The sequence below is a fragment of the Barbus barbus genome (assembly GCF_936440315.1).
Source record: "Barbus barbus genome assembly, chromosome: 49".
In the NCBI taxonomy this organism is placed as follows: domain Eukaryota; kingdom Metazoa; phylum Chordata; class Actinopteri; order Cypriniformes; family Cyprinidae; genus Barbus; species Barbus barbus.
The window spans coordinates 1,062,573-1,086,154 of NC_136727.1; the positions used below are offsets into that span (position 1 = coordinate 1,062,573).

A 23,582-nucleotide genomic window follows, 5' to 3' on the forward strand; every position below is an offset into this window, starting at 1 on the left:
AAGAACAAAAGGTTCTTTACATATATATGCATACACATTTATAAATTCAATATATTTCATTTCCATTTAGTTTGTTGAAGTATTAAAACAACTCACATAAACTTAATACAGACATAATAAATTCAGACATAATTTAACTAAAATTCTAATAAATTACAAATCAAATGTCAGTATAGTTTATTAGTAATCCTTAAAAATAACACTGTCAAACACACGCTAAAAACAACAACTTACACATAGTGAGAAATGGTTATAAAAACTGAAACAGAGGTGAAACAAGTAGGAAATAAAAAGTGATATTTATTACAGTTCACCCAAAAATGTAAATGTGATGTTTATCTGCTTACCCCCAGGGCATCCAAGATGTAGGTGACTTTGTTTCTTCAGTAGAACACAAAGGAAGATTTTTAACTCAAACCGTTGCAGTCTATCAGTCATATAACGGCAGTCAATGGGACTCACGGCTTTGAGAGGAAAAAAAACATACACAGACAAAACCAAATTAAACCCTGCGGCTCGTGACGATACATTGAGGTCTAAAGACAGAAAACGATTGGTCTGTGCAAGAAACTGAACAGTATTTATATAGTTTTTTACCTCTGATCCGCTGCACTGTCCAGAGCGCGTTCACAACATCCATTGTGGCATGTTAATATACAATATATGTTGATGTAAAAAGGTTAGTTTTTCTGTGAAATATTATAAAAAGATATGTATTTGTCTATCCATGCAAGCAGAACAGCATCCCTCATCCTGGAGAAGCAAACATACACTGTGAGGGCAAAGTATAGCAGAAACTTTTATTTTGCCACATATCACAGCATGATGATGACTGTTAATGGAAACAATTTCTGAAACCACCAATTTTTCTTTTTTTGTGTGTTGTGGCAAAATGTTTGGATTTTGAATCATTTATACTCTTTATACAGTTTTTATGAAGGCTTTAATGAGTTCAATCATGGTACAATAACAGTCATAACCAATGTAATATACCTGTCTGTCACATGTTCTGACTTCTAAAAACGACCTGCCTTAACCATAAAAAAAGAAAAAAAAAAGAAAAGCAGTTTGAAATCCCGAAATGAATCAAATGACTCGCGATCCGGTTGGAGTGAATCATTGAACCGAATGTTCGAAGTCACTAGTTTGAATCAATCGGAGCAGTTCAAGCGTAATGACTCACTCATTTGAATCAGTTTGTTTGTTTCTTTCGCTTTTCTCGTCTTCAGTCATGTTTACACGACACTGTCAGTACTACTAAAGGCTCAGCTCACTAGTTTTATGACATTAGTCTGATCTGGAATCATATGACATGGACCCACAAAACCAGTCTTAAGTGTCAATTTTTCGAAATTGAGATTTATACATCCTCTGAATAAATAATCTTTCCATTGATGTATGGTTTGTTAGGATAGGACAATATTTAGCTGAGATACAACTATTCTAAAAATCTAAATATTGAGAAAATCACCTTTAAAGTTGTTCAAATGAAGTTCTTAGCAATGCATATTACTAATCAAAAATTAAGTTTTGATATATTTACAGTAAGAAATTTACTAAAATAAATTAATGTAACATGATCTTTACTTAATATCCTTATGATTTTTGTCATAAAAGAGAAATGTATAATTTTGATCCATACAATGTATTGTTGGCTATTGCTACAAATATACCTGTGTTACTCATGACTGCTTTTGTGCTGCAGGGACACATATTTGAAATAGTGTTAGCACTGCAGTTCAGTTGGTGACAGTTCAATAGGAATCAGTTGAAAGCATCCATATTAGTCTATATAGAGTGATAGTCAGTGTAAAAAGAGTGAAAGAGGGCAAACGTCATCATTCACCTGAACTGTGCGTTTGTTTTAAACACTTCGACTCTTATGTTCTTACTCCACACATGTATTTCTTGAAAGTGCACGCTTTTCTAGCTTATTTCTTTGACTTCTCAGGTAATGTCAATGGTATGACCTATTTCAAATGCAGCAGAAATTACAATAGCAGTGGTTACATATTTACTTGTTTGATCAAAATTATTGCTAGGGATAATTTATTAGTCGCTGGATATTGGTAGGGACATCTCTACTAAATTCTACACCCTTGATCTTCTGACAGCTTTGGAAAAATGTCGAGTAAATCATGACACAGCATTCAAATATCACAATATTTGTATAATTTTTTAAAGCTCTTGTTAAAATAATGCATGTAGTTAAACCTTTTTAAATTAAACTTCATAAACATTATATCATTTACACGAAATAGCAAAATTAATAATTTACAATAATAAAATAATACATTTTAATAATTTTCAAAAACTACATATTTTATAGATAATATAATTGACACGATTTAAAAAATTATATAATTTATAAACATGAATTAAGATTCTATTATACAGTATTTTAGTATCTAAATATATATATATTTACTCCAAATAAAGATTCATTAGAAATAAATGCACTTGTTTACAAGATAAGCATCACTTATAAGCAATATTTTTATTTGTGCATCATTTTAATCAATTTAAATCATTTGAAAATATGATTTAAATTTGTACACCACTGGAAATTGTAAGTTAACTAATTAAATATTCTTATTTTTGGAATGTCTGCATTAACTATGAAAAATCCATTTGTGTTTGTTTGTTCCCTGGGAACTCATGGAGATTCTAGAATGAATGTGTTGCCATGGTTACGTCTCTGTGATGTCATCACAGCCGCTGAACTCAGATCAGAATCAGATCAGATGCTGATGGACAGACAGAAGACGAGTACTTCTGCTGATATGATGGAGATGCAGATGGGAACAGGAACCCAGCGGACTCAGGTAAGAACCTCGTTGACATTCAATATTTCTGATATTAGTTTGAGATACTCATGATTTCATACATTGACCAGGCTTTGGTGGAGATGCGAGACTCCGTCAGATCTGTGGATTTGCCTCCTAACACTCCTCCTGAGCATCTCCGAACTCCTCCAGACACCAGCGGAAACTCTCTGAGACCCTTCTACACGGCTCAGAAACCCGCGTGTGGCTTCAGCTTCTCCTGGCACACGGACCACAGACGCAAACGCAACGGCCTGCAGGCCTGCAACCCGGTGAAGTGGAGGAACCAGTGTGTGTCCAAACCACAATAAACCCGCATTCATTTACCGCACACCATCTGTGTCGCTTCATTCAGCTTTATAGAGTTCTATATAGCTCATATAGGTTTGTTATATCAGCAAAACCTAAAAATAACCATCGGAGTATGTTCTGTAAAATATTTATTAGGTTGTTACACAAAAATTTCCCTGCAGTGTTTGGAGAACATAGATATAAAATGTCCACGAAATAACTAAACGGGAATAATCTGCTAAAGATGGATGGATAGATATATGGACAGATCGACGGGCAGACAGACAGAGGTCATGATCTCAGGTTAGTGGGTCATGCTGACTGCTGACACACTGTATTTAGGATTCCCTGTAAGCAGGAGGTAATTCTCTGTATTTTCCAGAGCGGAAAAGAACAGCAGGGAATGACGTCAGTGTTAATTGGACGGGACACCCTCCTCCTCGCCCTGTCCCGCAGGCTGAGCTAAGCCCTGTGTCAGTGTGTGCTGGCGAGGGCAAGCATCGACAGATCTCTGCTCAAGCTCCGGCGCTGCAGAGGCATCATGGGAAACTCCTCCAGCATGTCAGTGAAGGAGCTGAGCGCCTGTCAGTCCCATCAGTGGTACCGCAAGTTCATGACTGAGTGTCCGTCCGGTCAGCTCACCTTCTACGAGTTCAAGAAGTTCTTCGGCCTGAAGAATCTGACAGAAAAATCCAATGAGTACGTCAACACCATGTTCAAGACCTTCGACATCAACGACGTAAGACAGTCTGTTATTATAATACTAATTATTTACTGTTTTACTAAATGGAACTATTATACTTGTGCATATTTATATCATACTCACCCTCATGTCGTTCCAAACCTGTTGAACACAAAAGAAGATATTTTGAAGAATGTTGGTAACCAAACAGTTGACGGTGCCCATTGACTTACATAGTATTTTTCTCCATACTATAGAAGTCAAAGGCTACCGTTAACTGCTTGGTTACCAACACTATGGAAGATTTAGTGAAGAATGCTTGTAACCAAATGGTTGATGGTAGCCATTGACATTCATAGTGTGGAAAAAAATACTATGGAAGTCAATGGGTACCGTCAATTGTTTGGTCACCAGCATTCTGTGTCAGTTGGGGACACTTAATTTCTAGTGATTATCGTTGATTTGATTTCACAGATACTATTTAAACTAAACTCAGCTAGACAAATGATATCTCTGAATTCAATAATGAAATGCCTTTAACTGAAAATTGAGTGTTTAATGTTATTTTTATACATTACTGACACTCTATCCTCCAATTTGATACTGTTAAGTGCTTTGACACAATCTGTATTGTTAAAAGCGCTATATAAATAAAGCTGACTTGACTCGACATTCTTCAAAATAGCATCTTTTGTTGTAGAGAGGCTATTGTCAGGGAAAATTTGGATTTGTATCTGGTTAAAGTTGTGTTGATAATCAGTTCTTATGAAATTAGGACATTTTATTAAGTATAAACCTGATTCTTCGATGCACCCCAAACAAAACATAACAGATAAATGATGTGCATCATAAAAAGTGCTATGAATTTAACTAAACAATATAGATCCTTGAGAGTTGAATTCATGAACTCATTGGTCAGCGTTTTCCTCGTGTCTCTTCTGCTTCGGTTAAGCTGAGGATTGTGGGTAATGAGATCTGTGTTAATATAGTAAACTCAGGCCAAACATCAGCGATGCAGAAGGTCAGAGATCTTCACTAAGATCCTGTAATCTGGTTAACTCAGGAGTTTATACAGTGACCGCTCTACTTTATTTCTGATCTCAGCAGCTTCCACTCACGTCATGGCACTTTCCATGAAAAATACAAGGCCATCTAGATTATTTGCATCATCAATCACAGCATTATTGCTCATAGTGACATTAAAACCCATCTATAAACCATTCCTCCAGGCCATTTCACCATGTGTGAATATTCATGTGCATTCTGTTATTAAATTGAACATGCAGTCAGACTGTTTGTACAAATAAATAAAATGCAAATAAATAAAATGCATAGGCAATTTGTCGAATATTATTTGTTTTTATAAATCTTAAGCCATTAACTGTCTGTATCTCACTAGTAGGACACTTGGCACTCATTTTTAATTGCATTTTCCCCTTATCACTTGATCCTAATTAGGTAGCTTTCAAAAGCTTAAACACTCAAAATGCATCCTGTGAAAACCGTTTGGAAATCAGACATTGCTTTACCATGGAAATGACACTTTAAATACTTTTAGCAGCCTCCACCCCTAGTTGGTCATATTACTAAATTTACTACAACGTTATAAACATAATGTTGACAAATCACTTATCTTTTGAAAGATCAGAGTCTGAAGGTTACATATTTGGTGACCTATATGTGATAGAAGTAGTATTGTGACAGAAATGATTAATTTGTGACAGGACAAGATACATTTTATAGCTAAGTTATAAATAAAATCTTACAGGAACCTCAATTTTTGTGATATCAACTTCAAATTTGGAACATAACTTAATTAGACGTGACTTTTAGATTCTAAAATATTTTGTAAAATACTTTCAGTACAGTATATTTTCTTTACGGTAAACAAACTTCTATAACTTTTTTTTTTACACTTTTACATTTTTCAATGCTTTTCAATCTGCTGATTCAATCTGCATTAGGCCCGTATTCCAAAGCATTCATGAATTATTACAATTTAGGTTCAGATGAACAAATTTAAGTGCATTTTCACATCTGTGTTCAAAAAGGTAAAGATGTTTTTAATCATTTAAAATACAATAAAAATGTAGCATGATCACCTATTCTTTTGCATATATGAATAAGCGCAGGTCAGTATAAGTATGTTGTTTTATTCTTACATAAATATATATGTTATGCTGAATAACGATGGAATATTATTTCTCCCATATTTTTCCGATTTTATTGTCACAAGTTATTTGAAGCCTTAAACTTTGAAAGACAGTTTACTTGCATGCATAACTGTTCATAACGGATCATAACTGTTTCCAGTAGCGTAATTTGTTGTGCATTATGTCCTCCTCAGGACGGCTGTATTGATTTCATGGAGTATGTAGCAGCTCTGAGTTTGGTTCTGAAGGGTGGAGTTCAGCAGAAACTGCGCTGGTACTTCAAACTGTTCGATGTGGACGGCAGCGGCTGCATCGACCGTGAGGAGCTGCTGCTCATCTTCAAGGTATATCTGATGAATTCAGTGCTTTCTGTGACATATTTGACTGAAAACCATCTTATAAGACGTCAGAACAAACTCACAAGTTGTGTTTCTGCTCCAGGCCATTCAAGCCATTAACGGAGTAGAGCAGGAGTTTACCGCTGACGAATTGACCGACATGGTGTTTAGCAAGATTGACGTTAACGGAGACGGTAATCTGTCTAATTCATCCATGCTAATTAAATATGCAAATGAAGCTGTGTGATTTACAGATGCATCTGTGTGTGTTCAGGTGAGCTGTCTCTGGACGAGTTCATCGAGGGCATCCAGGCGGACGAGGTTCTGTCGGTGATGTTGACCCAGAGTCTGGATCTGACTCATATCGTCAGTAATATCTACACAGACATCGGCTCTGAGCAGCAGCTCAACTGACCCCAGACCAGCCTGAGATCAGGGTGCCAAACGAGACCAAGATGAGGAGTGTTTCTCAACTCTAAACTGCTGAAGAGCTTTAAACCCTCACAGTATTAATAGTGTTCATCTGCATTTCAACAGTCTGATTATTCCCTCTAATCATACAATAACTGAGACTAGAGCAAACGCATATTTAAGTGCACTTATGTAGCTTTTATTTGGGATATTAACACCTCAGGTTTGAACAAAACCTGTAAAATATAATGTTTCTTTAGCCCTGTGATGTACATCAGACAGATAATCTGTCCTGCAAGAACTCCATCTTAATATTACTCGGTATTGTTATTATTATTATTATAGATATGAAGTATTGTAGTGTGGATTTGTAATGTTACTGTACTTTTACACTTTCCCCATTTCAAAATAAAATATGAAACGTGTTATTTTTGGACTTACTCGGATGGACACAAATCTCTCAGGTTTCATTAAAGTATCTTAGGTTTTATTTCAAAGATGAACGCTAGTCTTAAAGGGTTAATTCGGAACAACGTGAGGGTGAGTAATTGTTGACAGAGTTTAGAAATTTTATTTTGTGCACCTAAATAGAAAATGAAGTGATATCGTCAAGTTCAAGTCATTCATTTTCATTAATCGTCAAGTTCAAGTCATTTTTGGGGAAGTCGTGGCCTAATGGTTAGAGAGTCGGACTTGTAATCCAAAGGTTGTGGGTTCGAGTCTCCGGCCGGCAGGTATTGTAGGTGGGGGGAGTGAATGTCCAGCGCTCTCTCCACCCTCAATACCACGACTGAGGTGCCCTTGAGCAAGGCACCGAACCCCCAACTGCTCCCCGGGCGCTGCAGCATAAATGCTGCCCACTGCTCCGGGTGTGTGTTCACGGTGTGTGTGTGTTCACTGCTGTGTGTGTGCACGTTGGATGGGTTAAATGCAGAGCACGAATTCTGAGTATGGGTCACCATACTTGGCTGAATGTCACTTCACACTATTAATTGTCATGTGTACAAGTATCATGTACAAAATACAGTGAAAAACTTTATTGAATGCTTCTCCGCAGACTATAGACAAGACAATACAAAATAGCCATTTTTTCCTTTCTCAAGTGTTTCTTCAGACGCAAAGGCACGGGCCTTATATCTGGGATCCAGGAGTGTTGCTAGGACAAGAGAACCTTGGAGAACCGCTTTGTCAGACAGTCAAGCATGGTCTTGCCAAAGTTTTGATGCCTGCTCTTCCTGCAGCATCAGCTTCAGAACAGACACACTGGGGATATTGCATGCTGCTGAAGAATCTGAGTTTCTCATCCCCATTGTGACTTCTTCGATGGGAATCAGTGTGTCAATCAGGTTTGTGACGAGCGTCCCGAGCACTCATCAGCGTTGCCCTGGAGACTGAAGCGAAACACCTGCACTCGCTCATCACGGCTGGATCGGCCACACCTGTGGCCCATTTGCCCGCGGCCATATAAGCCGCGTGAGACTACAACATGGGGAGACCGGCCTCCATGAAGCTGAGGACTAACGTGTTATCTCCCACTGATTCTTGTGGATTCCAGCGTGTGACCGACCCAGCCCTGCCACGAGCACAGCACCGACTCACCGCACCGAAAGGGAATCACTCACGGAGAGCACCGCATCACCTCAGTGAACCAGTCTTCACCTGGCACCATTTTATTGTTAATAAATCCACCCTCCGGGGTATTTATTTGAGCTGTCCTTGTCGCGTGATTCTTCCACCCCATCACAGGTTGCAAACAATGTCCCACTGTGTGGCAGATAAGCAGCTGATGTGGCCGTGTTCACCAGTGTACACATTCAGTGCTGGTCTCTATTCATACATTCATTGAGGCATATGAAGTGTTGAGTTCCAGCGAGTTGGGACGGCCTGGATGATGTTGTGCATTGGGACACCCACCTCCTCCTGAATGGCCCTTAGGTCCTGTTTACACTTGGTATTAAGATGCGCCTTGGTCGATCGGATCACAACTGGACAATGCTAAATACAGGTGTAAACGGGGGTGTTCAAAGTTTTGAGCTTGTCCACTTTCAACCACTTCCAGAGGTAGTTGAAAACGCATTCGACCGGATTGCTTTCATGGTGTAGACGCTGATGTGGTTGAATGCATTCGAGCAGCCACAAAAGACCACCTACTCTCTGCTTACTATTTTATTTTGATGCTGACAGAGGGATCTGCCCATTTACCCTCCTCTTGAGTAATCAGCACCACGGGGGGTAATCTGGTCAGAAGTGGTTGAAAGTCGACAGAAGAGACCAGGTGTAAATGGGTATGTATCTCCATCATCCACTTGTGATCCGATCGACCAAAACGCATCTTAATACCAAGTGTAAAAAGGGCATTGGCCTCTGTTTTGCAGATACAGAATGGCCAAAGTGAGTTGCACAGCTTTTCAATATGGCAATAATAAGCTCTCTGACTAGATAGGCCCTCATTAATAACTAAGAGACCACACACTCCTTTATTGCTGATTGCCCTATGGTGGATGTTTTGATTCAGAATATTCCTTGTAAAGGCTTGTTTAATTATTGGAATGAATGTGATTTCATCATGTTGGAGTGCCCTGTTTCGGGGCCCAAGCCAGTCGTTCTCTTCAGAGCCCCGCAGAACAGCGAGTGTGGAAACAGGCTATGGTGATGTGTCAACGCATTGCTGCTCGTACCCGAGATGATGGGTTTCTAGGCTATGTGTGGCCAGCCAGTCGCCACAAGATATGGATCCCACGTCAGAGTGAGATTATTGTGTGGGGGTGTGCCCGAATGGGCCTGCAGAATCGTAACTATTGTAGCTTAGTGGAACCCCTGGATGAGTCGGATGGAGTGACTGCTGCATGGTCCGTGGCTGTAGTTAAAGATGGTAAGATTCCTTCCCGACTGTGTAATGTACACCCTTACAGAGTGTCCATAGGCCGCTATCAGAGACTTTGTCGACTGTATGAGATGTCTGATGTGGATATTTATGGTCAAAGAGACCTGGACCTTTCTCTGAGTATTGACGGGTTTGTCGACATCCATGTAGTGGAAGCTGCCATCTCTGAAGAGGAACCTGCTGTCTGAGGGGAGAGTCCACTAATTCTGGGATCTGGCATAAATGACCAACAACGACAAGCTTTTGATGCACTGTTTGTTTATGTGGAAAAATAAGGTGGATATGTTTATTCATATACAGGTGCATCTACAAAAAATAGAATATTGTGAAAAAGTTCATTTTTTTCTGTAACTTATTTCAAAAAGTGAAATTTCCATATATTCTATATTCATTACATGGAAAGTAAAACACTTCAAAAGTATTATTATTTTTTTTTTTTTTTGATGATTAGAGCTTACAGCTCATGAAAGTCAAAAATCAGTATCTCAAAATATTAGAATATTTACATTTGAATTTCAATAAATGACCATCCCTACAGTATAAATTCTGGGTCTCTTGTTCTTTGAAACCACAATAATGGAGAAGACTGCCGATTTGGCAATGATCCAGAAGACGAACATTGACGTCCTCCACAAAGAGGGTAATCACAGAGGGTCATTACTGAAAGGTGTGGCTGTTTACAGAGTGCTGTATCAAAGCATATTAAATGCAAAGTTGACTGGAAGGAAGAAATTGGGTAGGAAAAGGTGCACAAGCAACAGGGATGACCGCAAGCTTGAGAATACTGTCCAGCAAAGCTGATTCAAACACTTGTGAGAGCTTCAGAAAGAGTGGACTGAAGCTGGAGTCAGTGCATCAAGAGTCTCCACGCTCAGACGTCTTCAGGAAAAGAGCTACCAAGCCACTTCTGAACCAGAGAAAACGTCAGAAGCATCTAACCTGGGCTGTGGAGAAAAAGAACTGGACTGTTGCTCAGTGCTCCAATGTCCTCTTAAGATAGTAAATTTTGCATTTCATTTGGAAATCAAGGTCCCAGAGTCTGGAGGAAGAGTGGAGAGGCACAGAATCCAAGCTGCTTGAAGTCCAGTGTGAATTTTCCACAGTCAGTGATGATTTGGGGTGCTGTGACATCTGCTGGTGTTGGTCCATTGTGTTTTATCAAGTCCAGAGTCAATGCAGCTGTCTACCAGGACATTTTAGAGCACTTTATGCTTCCATCTGCTGATTTCCTTTTCCAGCAGGACTTTAGCACCTGCCCACAGAGCCAAAACCACTTCCAAGTGGTTTGCTGACCATGATATCACTGTGCTTGATTGGCCAGCCAACATGCCTGACCTGAACCCCATATAGAATCTATGGGATATTTTCAAGAGAAAGATGAGAAACAGTCGATCCAACAATCCAGAAGAGCTGAAGGCTCAATAGTGCCTCATCAGTGCTACAGGCTGAACGCTTCCATGCAGACCCGGCGCCAGAGGGGAGTATCCCTGTGCCCCTGCTCTGGACCGAGGGGAACGGCCGGACTTTAGTTTGGCATATATAATAATCTAACTCATTGTGTAAAATAGTCTAACTGATTGCTTTTAGATAGAAAAGCTGCCCATAACTCCTGGTCTAGGATCTGTTTTCTTCGTAATTATAGCATAACAAAATAAATTTGGCAAACAATCCAGTGTCTCTGCCCTTCTGCTTTGGAAAGCTTTTACAATGCATTTTCGCAGAGGGGAGTAAATTGTTGATTTCTACAATGCAATGGCCAATCAGAGGTGTTTAGGTTGGAACTCACCGCTTTTTGTCCAGCGTTGAGTTCTATCCATACAGTCTATGGTTCTATCATGCTCATAACTTCATTAAAAAAGTTTGGTGTGTGGTCACATTCATAGGTTAAAACGGAACTTTGTGAGATCATGATGAATGAGTGACAGTATTTAATGAATTTAATGTATGCCGTATACGACGATAATATATTCAGAATTTAAATAAATCGTGTGTTTTTCATGCTTGAAAGCGACAATGCGCGAGAAAGAGATAACTACAATATATAGAAAAAGATAATAGCCTAATTTCAGAAGCACAAAGTGATGTAATTCTGCAACAGAGCCTGGTCCAAACACAGGATTTAGGAAAGGATGCGCTTATTAATTAGCATTGCCTAATCATGCACCTGCTTGCTTTTCTGTTTAATTTAAGTGTTTTTGTGAATGTAATGCTTTAATAACAAATAATTGTAACATTTTACAATAAGGTTCCATTAGTTAATGTTAGTTAATGTATTCAAGTGTTCATTAATTATTGTAAAGTGTTACCCAAATAATGTATTTTGAGCGTTCACATGAAACTAAGCGCAAACTGCGTCTATGAAACAGAATAAGATCGTTCTGTGTGTATTTACAGCCTATTATTCAAGATTAGAGCGCCACCTTCTGGCTGAACTACGCAAAGAATCAGAATCAGAATCAGAATGAGCTTTATGGTCAAATAAAAAAAATGCGCAGATATGCCACTTGGGGGCGCTAAAAGACGTAAAAAAACATATAAACGGCTATAACCAGGCAACCGTTGATCTGATCAACTTTGAAAATCGATCAGATTTAAGCACCAAAAAATTTAAGCACCTATTAAACAAGGTTAACGGAGGTCGATCGGAAAGAAAATCGGTGGGCATGTTCGACTCATGGCCCTAAAGGTCTATAAGAATTTTGAAAGAAATCGGCCTCTAGTTGGCGCTAAAGAGTTTTTTGGCTCTGTAATCACGTGGTGTTTAACATATCCACACAATATGCATATCATTTGATAGATCTCCTGACAATGAGCAACTTTGCCTCTAGAACCATTGCTGTCAATCAAATCGTTCATTAATTATTCCAAAATATGTTTAAAACCTACTTTTGCGCACTAGTCCCTGGTTTTTCTCTCAATCGCGATCAAACCACTGCAGTAATAATCTCTGGACTCTGTAGATCAACAATTATCAAAAAAAAAAATTAATTTTGTCCTTTGGTTAGCTATAACAATCATTTAGAAAAGAGACGTGGCTACATATACCCAAAAGCCTATAAAACCTAAACGAAAACTCAAAAGTTTGCAAAACTTGGTGAGAACATGTGTTAGATGACTCTTAACAAGTATGAAAAGTTTCATGGAGATTGGACCATAGGTGGTGCTATAACAGTGAAAAAGGCCTCAAAAACACAGTATTATCAAAACAATGTTGAACATTTGCATTTGGCCAATTATAAATCTGTCATTTTATAATATGTTCTTTACATAGCGTACCCAAAGGCCTGTAAATCCTAAAACAAACGCCACATCTTCTCTCACAACTGGGTAAAATGGGGCATAATATCAGTCTAAAGAAGCAAGCAAAATTTAAGAGAGATTGGGCAAAAAATAACTCTATAACAGTTATAAAGATAAAAAAACAGTGTTGTATGAGAAATGGCAATTTCTAACCTCCAGATGGCAGCGAAAGACCACTAATGGGCTCATTAAACCCTAAAACAGTACTGTTCATATTTTGCTTATGGAGATGCTATAAAACCACAGATGTAACATTTAAACTCACATTTAGATCAAGTTTACCATTTTGTTCATACAGATATGCCAGTTTTTACAATTTTGCCATATTATAATCACAGAGAAACCTGAAAATGACACATAAACTCTTAAAAAGAGAAGACTTGCAATGAGTATTGTCACCTATCATTTATTGCAAATATGCATATCTGCAACAAAATGTGTGTGCATGTATGTCCATGTGTGTGTGTGTGTGTGTGTGTGTGTGTGTAAGAATGCTTATTAATTATTAATATGATAGTTTAACCATTTCATTTCTGTGTGTGTGTGTGTGTGTGTGTGTGAGTGAGTGTGTGTGAGGGTTAGGTTTAGGTGTAGGGTTGGTGTAGGGCAATAGCATATACAGTTTGTTCAGTATAAAAACCATTACGCCTATGAGAGTCCTCTCAAGTATAGCAAAACCAACATGTGTGAGTGTGTGTGTGTGTGTGTGTGTGTGTGTTTCTGTGTTTCTGTGAGCCTATTGTCCATTTTCGGTGTGTTTCAATGTCAGCTATACATCCAGGTTGGCTTAGACCCTAAAAGCATACCACCTTAAGGCCTTAAAATGCTTGAACCCCGGTAATCGCTGCTTTGCTGAAACTCTATTGTAACTGTTAGGATTTTTATTATTATTATTATTCCCTAAAACTGATCGTGCAGAACAAACCGTAAGGCCTAGAGAGCTGAAACTTGGTCAGATGGTAGTAGTCCAGCCTTCTTGTCAGATACCAAGGCTCGCCCCAATCGGGCTATGAGGGGCGCTACAGCGAACAAAAATGCGAAATCGCTCATAGCCCCTAAACCGCTTGTCATACACCCAAAAAAAATTAAGCCGGTCAAGGCAGTCAAAAGCCTAAAAAATCAGATTCGCGCTGCGAGGTACATTTTTTCCGCAAAATTGTCCAAAATGTCCAAAACCTACTTTTGTGAACTATACCTAGGTTTTTCGCCCAATCTGAACCAAACCAGTTCAGAAAAATTCTCTGGACAGTGAATATCATTTCTTCATTACATTTACGTTACATTTTGCAACTCAGGTGCCACCATCTCCCTTACCGGTTACTTTCAGACGCAACCTACGCTCCCTTTCCCCCTCCCTTCTTTCCTCTGTAGTATCCTCCTCTCTTCCCTCGCCTACCCATTTCTCCTCTCTGGATGTAAATGCAGCCACTGACACTTTATGCTCTACCTTAACCTCTTGTCTAGACGACATCTGTCCTCTCTCCTCTAGGCCAGCACGGGCTGCTCCTTCTAACCCCTGGTTATCCGATGTTCTTCGTGAGAATCGGACCAAACTCAGAGCGGCAGAGAGAAAATGGCGCAAATCAAACGATCCGTCGGACCTGAGTAAGTATCAGTCTTTGCTTTCATCTTTCTCTACTGAAGTCCACACTGCCAAATCCTCACATTTCCACAACAAGATCACCAGCGCTCCAGACATGCGTAATCTCTTCAGAACATTTAATTCTCTCCTCTGTCCCCCTCCTCCACCTCCCACCACTTTGATAACCGCTGATGACTTTGCCTCTTTTTTCACAGACAAAACTAGAACAATCAGCAACCAGTTCTCAACTCCGCAGGACCTCCGATCAACCACATCCACCGCTCCAGCTCCCATCTTCTCCTTCAGTCCTCTCACCGAGGCAGAAGTATCCAAACTTCTCCTCTCCAGCCATCCAACAACGTGTCCTCTCGACCCGATCCCCTCACATCTTCTCCAAACAATCTCTGCCACACTCTTACCGGCACTCACACACATTATCAACACATCTCTCCTCACAGGCATCTTCCCCACAGCATTCAAGCAGGCTCGGGTAACCCCACTGATCAAAAAACCTACATTAAATGCTTCTCTTTTAGATAACTACAGACCTGTCTCTCTCCTTCCATTCATAGGGAAAACACTCGAACGAGCTGTCTTCAACCAGCTCTCGCGGTTTCTCTCACAGTACAACAAGCTGGATGCTAAACAGTCAGGTTTCAGGAGTGGCCATTCAACAGAGACTGCGCTACTCTCAGTCACTGAAGCCCTACGAACTGCAAAGGCTGATTCCAAATCATCAGTCCTCATTCTGCTGGATCTCTCTGCTGCTTTTGACACTGTCAATCATCAGATTCTCCTGTCTACCCTCTCATCACTGGGCATCACTGGAATTCCTCTTCGCTGGTTTGAATCCTATCTCACCGGTAGATCCTTCAGGGTGGCCTGGGGAGGGGAGGTATCCAAACCACATCAACTGATCACTGGAGTTCCTCAGGGATCGGTTCTTGGACCCCTCCTCTTCTCCACGTACACTACATCGCTGGGTTCCATCATACATGCACATGGCTTCTCCTATCACTGCTATGCCGATGACACGCAGCTCTATCTCTCTTTTCAACCAGATGACCCAACGGTGGCTGCACGGATCTCAGGCTGCCTGGCGGACATCTCGGCATGGATGAAAGAACATCACCTACAGCTCAACCTGGCAAAGACGGAACTTCTGGTCTTCCCTGCCACTCCGACTCTACGGCATGACTTCACGATTCAGTTCGGCTCATCAATGATTACCCCATCAACTTCGGTCAGAAATCTTGGTGTAATCTTTGATGACCAGCTGACCTTCAAAGAGCACATTGCAAAGACTGCTCGTTCCTGCAGGTTTGCACTACACAACATCAGAAATATCAGGCCCTTTCTGACAGAGCATGCTGCGCAACTTCTTGTCCAGGCCCTGGTTGTTTCTAGACTGGACTACTGCAATGCTCTTCTGGCTGGTCTGCCATCAAACGCAATTAAACCTCTACAAATGATTCAGAATGCAGCGGCACGACTGATCTTCAACGAGCCCAAAAGAGCGCATGTTACACCACTCTTCATCTCCTTGCACTGGCTACCAGTGGCAGCTCGCATCCAGTTCAAGTCACTGATGCTTGCGTACAGATCTACCACAGGCTCTGCACCCTCCTACTTCCACTCACTATTACAAACCTACATCCCCTCCAGAAGTTTGAGATCTGCTAGTGAGCGACGCCTTGTGGTACCATCACAGAGAGGCTCAAAATCACTCTCCAGAACATTCTCGTTCACCATTCCTGGCTGGTGGAATAATCTTCCCACCCCTATCCGGAACGCCGGATCTCTGGCAACCTTCAAGCAACAACTGAAAACTCATCTCTTTCGGCAGTACTTGACTTCATCCTAAACTTAAAAAAAAAAAAAAAAAAAAAAAAAAAAAAAAAAAAAAAAAAACTTTCCCTCTATCTTTCTCTCCACCTACTAGTTTGTACTTATTTGAACAATGACTGAGACTTGGTGTTACAAGCACTTCCTCTGTCTGACTGCCTCTTCAAGATGAATCGCTTTTTGTATTCCCCAATTGTAAGTCGCTTTGGATAAAAGCGTCTGCCAAATGACTAAATGTAAATGTAAATGTAAATATCAATAATTATCAAAAAAAGTTGAAATTTCGACTCACTCTGACAATGGGGCGCCAAAACGTTCGAAAGCGGAGGGCCAATTATACGAAAAAGGTTTTAATCGTGAACAAAATGAGATATATTCACCAAACTCTGTACACATGTGTAACAGCTCAATCTTTGGTCAAATAAAAAAAATTGTGAAGCTCTGCCACTTGGTGGCGCTATAAGATGGAAAAAACATAAAAATGGCTATAACTACACAAGCGTTATTCCAATTGACCTGAAAATTGGTATGCAGTGTCTTTGTCAATGAGGGCATTGGCGTATCTAAAAAAACATGGCTGCCATCGGCCAATGAAGTTTGAGCACCTATTAGACAAGGTTAACGGCGGCTGATTGAAACGGAACTCGGTGGGCATGTTTGACCCATGGCCCTAAAGGTCTGTAAGAATTTTGAAAGAAATCGACCACTAGTTGGCGCTAACAAGATTTTTTGGCTCTGTAATCACGTGGTGTTTTAGCCTTCCGCACAATATGCATATCATTTGATAGGTCTCCACATAATGAGCAACTTTACCCAAGGAATTTTTGCTGTCAATCCAATCGTTCATTAAATACTCTCTATTATGCCTCAAGAACCATTGCTGTCAATCAAATCGTTCATTAAATATTCGTAAATATGTGAAAAAGTCTCAGGTTACGTATGTAACCATGGTTCCCTGAAGGGAACGAGACGCTTCGTCGAAACGCATATGGGAACGCCTTCAGCGTGACCAGGCTCTGAATATGATGTGTAATCAGTCAAACAAGGGCGAGGCGTCACGGGCGGGGTGACGTCACGACCAGGAAGCATATAAGCACGTGCGGCGGAGCCGGCTTCAGCTTCAAGTCATGAAGCAAGCGCTGGCAGGGATGCCGGAAGTGTGGCAACGCGACGCAGCGTCTCGTTCCCTTCAGGGAACCATGGTTACATACGTAACCTGAGACGTTCCCTTCCAGGAATACCAACGCCGCCAGACTGACAAGTCCCTGCCTGGTGTCAGGACGAAAGGACAGAGGAGCCGGGAGTGGCTCGGATGTCGAGGTCATAGAACCTAACGAAAGTCAGGGGCGTGGACCACCCAGCTGCGTTGCAGATGTCCTGCATGGAACACCTGCCCAAAAGGCTTTGGAGGCCGCCACACCTCGGGTTGAGTGCGCTCTGACTCCCACCGGCGGGGGGAGCTCAGAGGCCTTGTATGCCAAAGCCATGGCACCCACAATCCACCTACTAAGAGGAGGGCTTCGTAGCAGGAAGACCCCTCCTAGGCGGACCATAGCACACGGGCAGCTGGTCCAACTTTCTCCACAGGGAGGACCTGTGGATGTATGCGTCTAGTGCTCGCACTGGACACATACGGTTGTGCTTCTCCTGGTCTGGCTCCCCGAAGGGAGGAGGACAGAAGGCCTGCAGTACGACGGGCTGTGGAACGACCGATGGGATCTTCGGAACATACCCCACGCGGGGGTAGAGGAATACTTTCGCCGAACCGGGCGCAAAGTGAATAGAGGCCGTAGTCAGGGCCTGAAGGTCACTCACCCTCCTCAGAGAGGTGATAGCCAATAAGAAAACGGTCTTGATAGTGAGGAGTCTCTCAGTTATCTCCTGAATGGGCTCGAAAGGTGCAATGCACAGAGCCTCCAGAACCACAGCCAGGTCCCACGTAGGGACGCGCGATCGTACCGGAGGCCTCAGCCTCAGCGCACTGCGGAGGAAACGTGTAACTAGGGGGTGTCTACCCACTGACTGGCCACCAATAAGGGCGTTGTATGACGAAATAGCTGCCACGTAGACCTTAACAGTGGAATGGGTTACCCCTGCGGAGAAACGGGCCTGCAGGAACTCCAGTACTGCACCAACGGGGCAGTTGACTGGGTCGAGCATGGCTGTCCCCGCACCAAGGAGTGAAGAGCCTCCACTTCAAGGCGTACAGTTTCCTCGTTGAGGGAGCTCTGGATTGGAGGATGGTCTCGACAACCTCGGTTGACAGACCGGAAGCTATGAGTTGTGCCCCCTCAGGGGCCACACCCACAGCTTCCATAACTACGGGTGAGGGTGCACCTCGGTGCCCCCGGCCTGTGAGAGGAGGTCCCTCCTGATGGGCACTTCCCACGGAGTGCCGTCGAGGAGAGATATTCGAGGCCGAGGCCGAGTATGGTTCTGAGAGATATCAGAACCATACTCGGCCCGGCCAGAACGGCGCTACCAACGGTAGACTGACCTCTTCCCGGCGCATTCTCGCCAGAACTCCCGGGAGCAGAGCGATCGGGGGGAAGGTGTACAGACGGAGCCTCGGCCACGTCTGTACCATAGCGTCCAGTCCCGGAGGAGCTGGAGGAACCAGAGGGGACATTGCGCTGACTCTCGAGTGGCGAAGAGGTCCACCTGTGCCTGGCCAAAACCTTCCACATCTGCTTCACCCCTCAGGGTGAAGCATCCATACCCCGGGCCTCGGCCCCTGTCTCGACAGGACGCCTGCTCCCACATAAAGATGCCCAGGAATGTGCACAGCTCTCAGTGATAGGAGCTTGTCCTGGGACCACACAAGGATCTGGTGTGCCAGCTTATACAAGGGGCGCGACCGCAGACCTCCTTGGTGGTTGCTGTAAGAGACCACTGCCGTGCTGTCGGTGCGCACCAGCACGTGGTGATCTCTTAGGTCTGGGAGGAAGTGCTTGAGCGCACGGAACACAGCTAGGATCTCTAGCTGGTTGATATGCCACGTCAGGTGGCGACCACTCCACAGACCGCGGGCAGGGTGGCCACTCATGACCGCACCCCAACCGGCGAGGGAAGCGTCCGTCGCTAGCGAGACGCGGCGACAAGGAGCTCCCAGCATCGGGCCCCCGGGACAAGAACCAAGGATTCCTCCACATGTCGGGGCGCCAGATCTGGCGGATACGGGAGGAGATAAGGACATGCCCGTCTCACACTCGCCAGCCAGATCAGCCTGCGAGCCCCACGAGTGCAACCGCCGCTCTGCCTCGGCAGCAGCGGGACCGGCACCGCGTGGGGAGCTCGCGAAGGCTCCCTTCTCGAAGAGAGCCCTCCGGGTGCGGAGACCGATTCTGCGTGCTCCGCACCCAGGCAGACCACGCACAAATCGTGTGTGTCCTCGCTCATGATATAGCGAGGGCCATGATGCACACACGACTCAAAACGTGGTCTGAAAGCTTCACCCCTGAGCTTGCCCTTGGCTTTGGCATGATACTGAATGCTTTCCACTTAAAACTAGGACAAACAACAGTAAATAAGACTGACACACACAGAGCGCTTCACTGAATGACTTGAAGCTGAAGCCGGCTCCGCCGCACGTGTTTATATGCTTCCTGGTCGTGACGTCACCCCGCCCGTGACGCCTCGCCCTTGTTTGACTGATTACACATCATATTCAGAGCCTGGTCACGCTGAAGGCGTTCCCATATGCGTTTCGACGCAGCTCGAAGTTCCTGGAAGGGAACCTACTTTGCGAACTAGTCCTAGGTTTTTTGCTCAATCTCGATCAAACCACTGTAGTAATATTCTCTGGACTCTCTAGAGCAATAATTATCAAAAAAATATTGAATTTTGTCCTTTGGTTAGCTGTAACAGGGTCATTAAAAAGGGGTGTGGCCAAATATACCCAGAAGCCTATAAAACCTAAACGAAAACTCGAAACTTTACTAAACTTGCTGAAAACATGTGTCAGATGACTCTTAACAAGCCTGCAAAGTTTCATGGAGATTGGACCATAGGTGGCGCTATAACAGTGAAAACGACCTCTAAAACTCAGTATTTCTATAGTAAACGACCTCAAATTGCAATAAAATGTTCATAATATTCACTTATACACTACATCTTCATATAATACGATATATCTTCTCATTCTGATCAGCTTTGCCTCTCTAGGTCAATAATTATCATAAAAAGTTGAACATTTGCATTTGCACAACTATAAATTGGTCATTTTATAATTTATTTACATAGTGTACCCAAAGGCCTATGAATCCTAAAAGAAAGCCATCAAATTCTCAAAACGGTGTAAAATTATGCATAATTTCATTCTAAACAAGCATGCAAAATTTGAAGAGAGATTGGGCAAAAAATAACACTATAATAATTATAAAGGTTAAAGCCACAGCACTGTTTTGAGTCTCTGAGCAACATGACCGTGATTCGTTCCTGAATGAATCAACCTTTTAAATGATTCAGTTCAATCGCAATGACTCACTTATTAACAGTGACTCGCTGCCACCTGCTGGCGGTTTTAATTTCACATTTAAAGTATCTTCATTTTTAAAAAAATAATTTCAAACATCAGTTTTCAATGTTTTATGTTTCAACTTTCAAAACATTATTTATGCATTTGTAACTGCAGGTTAGCATTCTATGTCCCTCTGAGCTGCATTAAACAGTGTGTAAACACATCTAAATACCACTTCAGATGCATTGCAAAGATAAATCTTGCTGATACTGATTTCATTTGCTTGGTAACAGCCCAAATGCAAGAATTTGACTCAAAAGAAGATGCACACTTTCAGAAAAAATGGCTTAAAGGTAAAAAAAATGCCCATAAAACTTATTGGAAAAGATTAATTTCTATCACTGATGTGAACTGACCACAGAATATGAAGAATATTAGAAAAATTCAGGAGTCAGATATCCATGGTAATCTTTAAGATACCAGCACAATGACACACTCAGCAAAATATCGTCTAATTATTGTTATCGATAAAATCCCAGAAAATATCAAGATATCATTTTTTTGCACACCCCTAATTCATGTTATTTAATTTATATCATAATTTATTGATAATAATTGTTAAAATCAATATAATTAATACTTTTGACATTCATTTTCTTAAAAATGGTTTAAAGGTTGAAATGTAAAGTTGATCATTTTATAAAGCTTTTTATTTTTGTGAAAACTTGTATCTGAATGCTTTTGGCAGTCGTTTTACAGTTTAATATGGTACTATAGACATTGCCCTACCCCGCTCATATGGTATTAATTTTATTTGTGCAGGTCTTAAAAAGTTTTAAATTTGAGCTTAAAAATCCTGCAGAAACCCTGTAGCTATCGGTTTTGTTTTACAATTATGCCAGATTATGATTACAGTAAAACCTGAAAATGTAAAAAATAAAAAGAGAAGACTTGCAATAAGTATTGTCACTTACCATTTATTCCAAATATATATCTCTGCAACAAAATGTGTGTGCATGTATGTGTATGTGTGTGTGTGTATAAATATGTTAAAGGGTATTAACATACTAGTTAAATCATTTAATGTCTCTTTGTGTCTGTGTGTGTGTGTGTATGTTGTGTGTCTTTGAGCCTATTCTCCATTTTGGATGTGTTTAACCGTCAGCCATACATCCAGGTTGGCCAAGACCACCTTAAGTGCTTGAACCCCGGTATAATGGATTGGAATGTTGTGACATTGAGATTCACTGAGAAGGACTTTTGCAAATAGTTTACATTTCAGGTTTGAGTTGAACACTTGTTGCTCAGGGTCAAATAACCAATAGTTGTTAATCTCTAAACTCTATTATTGTCATTTTTAGATGATGATGAAGATTCACCATCAGATTCAAGATGTTTGAGAATCTTGCTGCTTGGGAGGACAGGAAGTGGAAAGTCTGCCACAGGAAACACTATCCTCGGAAACAATGGGTTTCACAGTGAAGCCATCAGTTCAGAGTTGGTGACCAGTGCTTGTCAGAAGAGAGTTGGTGAAGTTAAAGGTCGATCAGTAGCTGTTATTGATACTCCAGCACTCTTTGACCCTTCACTGACAAACAAACAAGTGCAGGAAGAAATAATGAAGAGTGTTTCACTGACAGCACCTGGACCACATGTGTTCATCATTGTACTGAGTGTAGGAAGAATCACCCAAGAGGAGAGAGAGACACTTTAGACATGATAAAGATGATCTTTGGCTCAAAAGCAGCAGATTTCAGAATTTTTCTCTTCACTAGAGGAGATGACCTGAAAGGACAAACAAAAGAAGAATATGCAGAGAAGAATGCTGAACTCAAGAAATTGATCAGTGACTATGGAAACAGATTCCTGGCTTTTAACAACACAGAAACACAAGATCAGACACAAGTTACTCATCTGTTAAATATGATAGAAGAGATTAATCATGATCAATATTTCACTAATGAGATGTTTGAGCAGGCAGCGATCTCCACTGAACAGAGAACGGAAATGATAAAAGAGAATGAAAGAAAAAATCAGGCTCAAGTTGAAGAATTAAAAGCCAAATATTTGGTAATATATTTAAACATATATTTAAATATATATTAAGGTTCTGCAATGTATAAATATATTGTGGAAACTTAAATTCCTGTAGAGCTGCTTTGCAACGATTTGTATTGTAAAAAGCACTATATAAATAAACTTGAATTGAATTGAAATATGACATGGAGATCAAAAGCATGAGAAAGAGACTGGAGGAGAAGAAACAAAAGATAGAGGAGGAAAGAGAGTGACTGAAGAAGAAGTTCAGAGAACAAGAGGAAACACTCAGGAGAGAGTTTGAGGAGAAAAAAAATCAGATCAGAAGAAACAAGAGATGGAGGATCAGAAACAATCAGAAGAGGAGAAACATCAAAGAGCTGATTATGATCAAAGAATAGTGGAGATGAAGAGAGAGACTGAAAATCAGAGAATATGGTATGATAAACAGCTTAAAGAAAGAGAAGAAGAAGATGGAAAGAGAGAAGAAGAATATAAACAAGATCAAGAAAAGATGAAGAAGGATCATGAACGCATCATGGCAGAGTTAAGAAAAAAACAGGAGGAGGGAATAAAAAAAAGAGATTCAGAGGAACAAATTCAATTCAAGTTTAATTCAAGTTTATTTGTTTAGCGCTTTTTACGATACAAATCGTTGCAAAGCAGCTTTGCAGGAAATTAAGTTTCCACAATATATTTATATATGGCAGAACCTTAATATATTTAACTTATGGCAAAATGTGGTAATTCTGTATGTTGTCTGAGCGTTGGCATC

General features: G+C 41.2%; 1 protein-coding gene across 1 annotated transcript; it reads left to right on the forward strand.

Annotated features, from left to right (window-relative positions):
* Positions 1-3,498: 3,498 nt before the first annotated feature.
* Positions 3,499-8,408, forward strand: LOC306867342 (guanylyl cyclase-activating protein 1-like). The gene is made up of 4 exons (XM_079412948.1): positions 3,499-3,855; positions 6,146-6,295; positions 6,393-6,483; positions 6,564-8,408. Exons 1-4 carry the CDS (start codon positions 3,658-3,660, stop codon positions 6,701-6,703), a joined length of 579 nt encoding a protein of 192 aa, XP_079269074.1. The 5' UTR covers positions 3,499-3,657; the 3' UTR covers positions 6,704-8,408.
* The last annotated feature ends 15,174 nt before the right edge of the window (positions 8,409-23,582 follow it).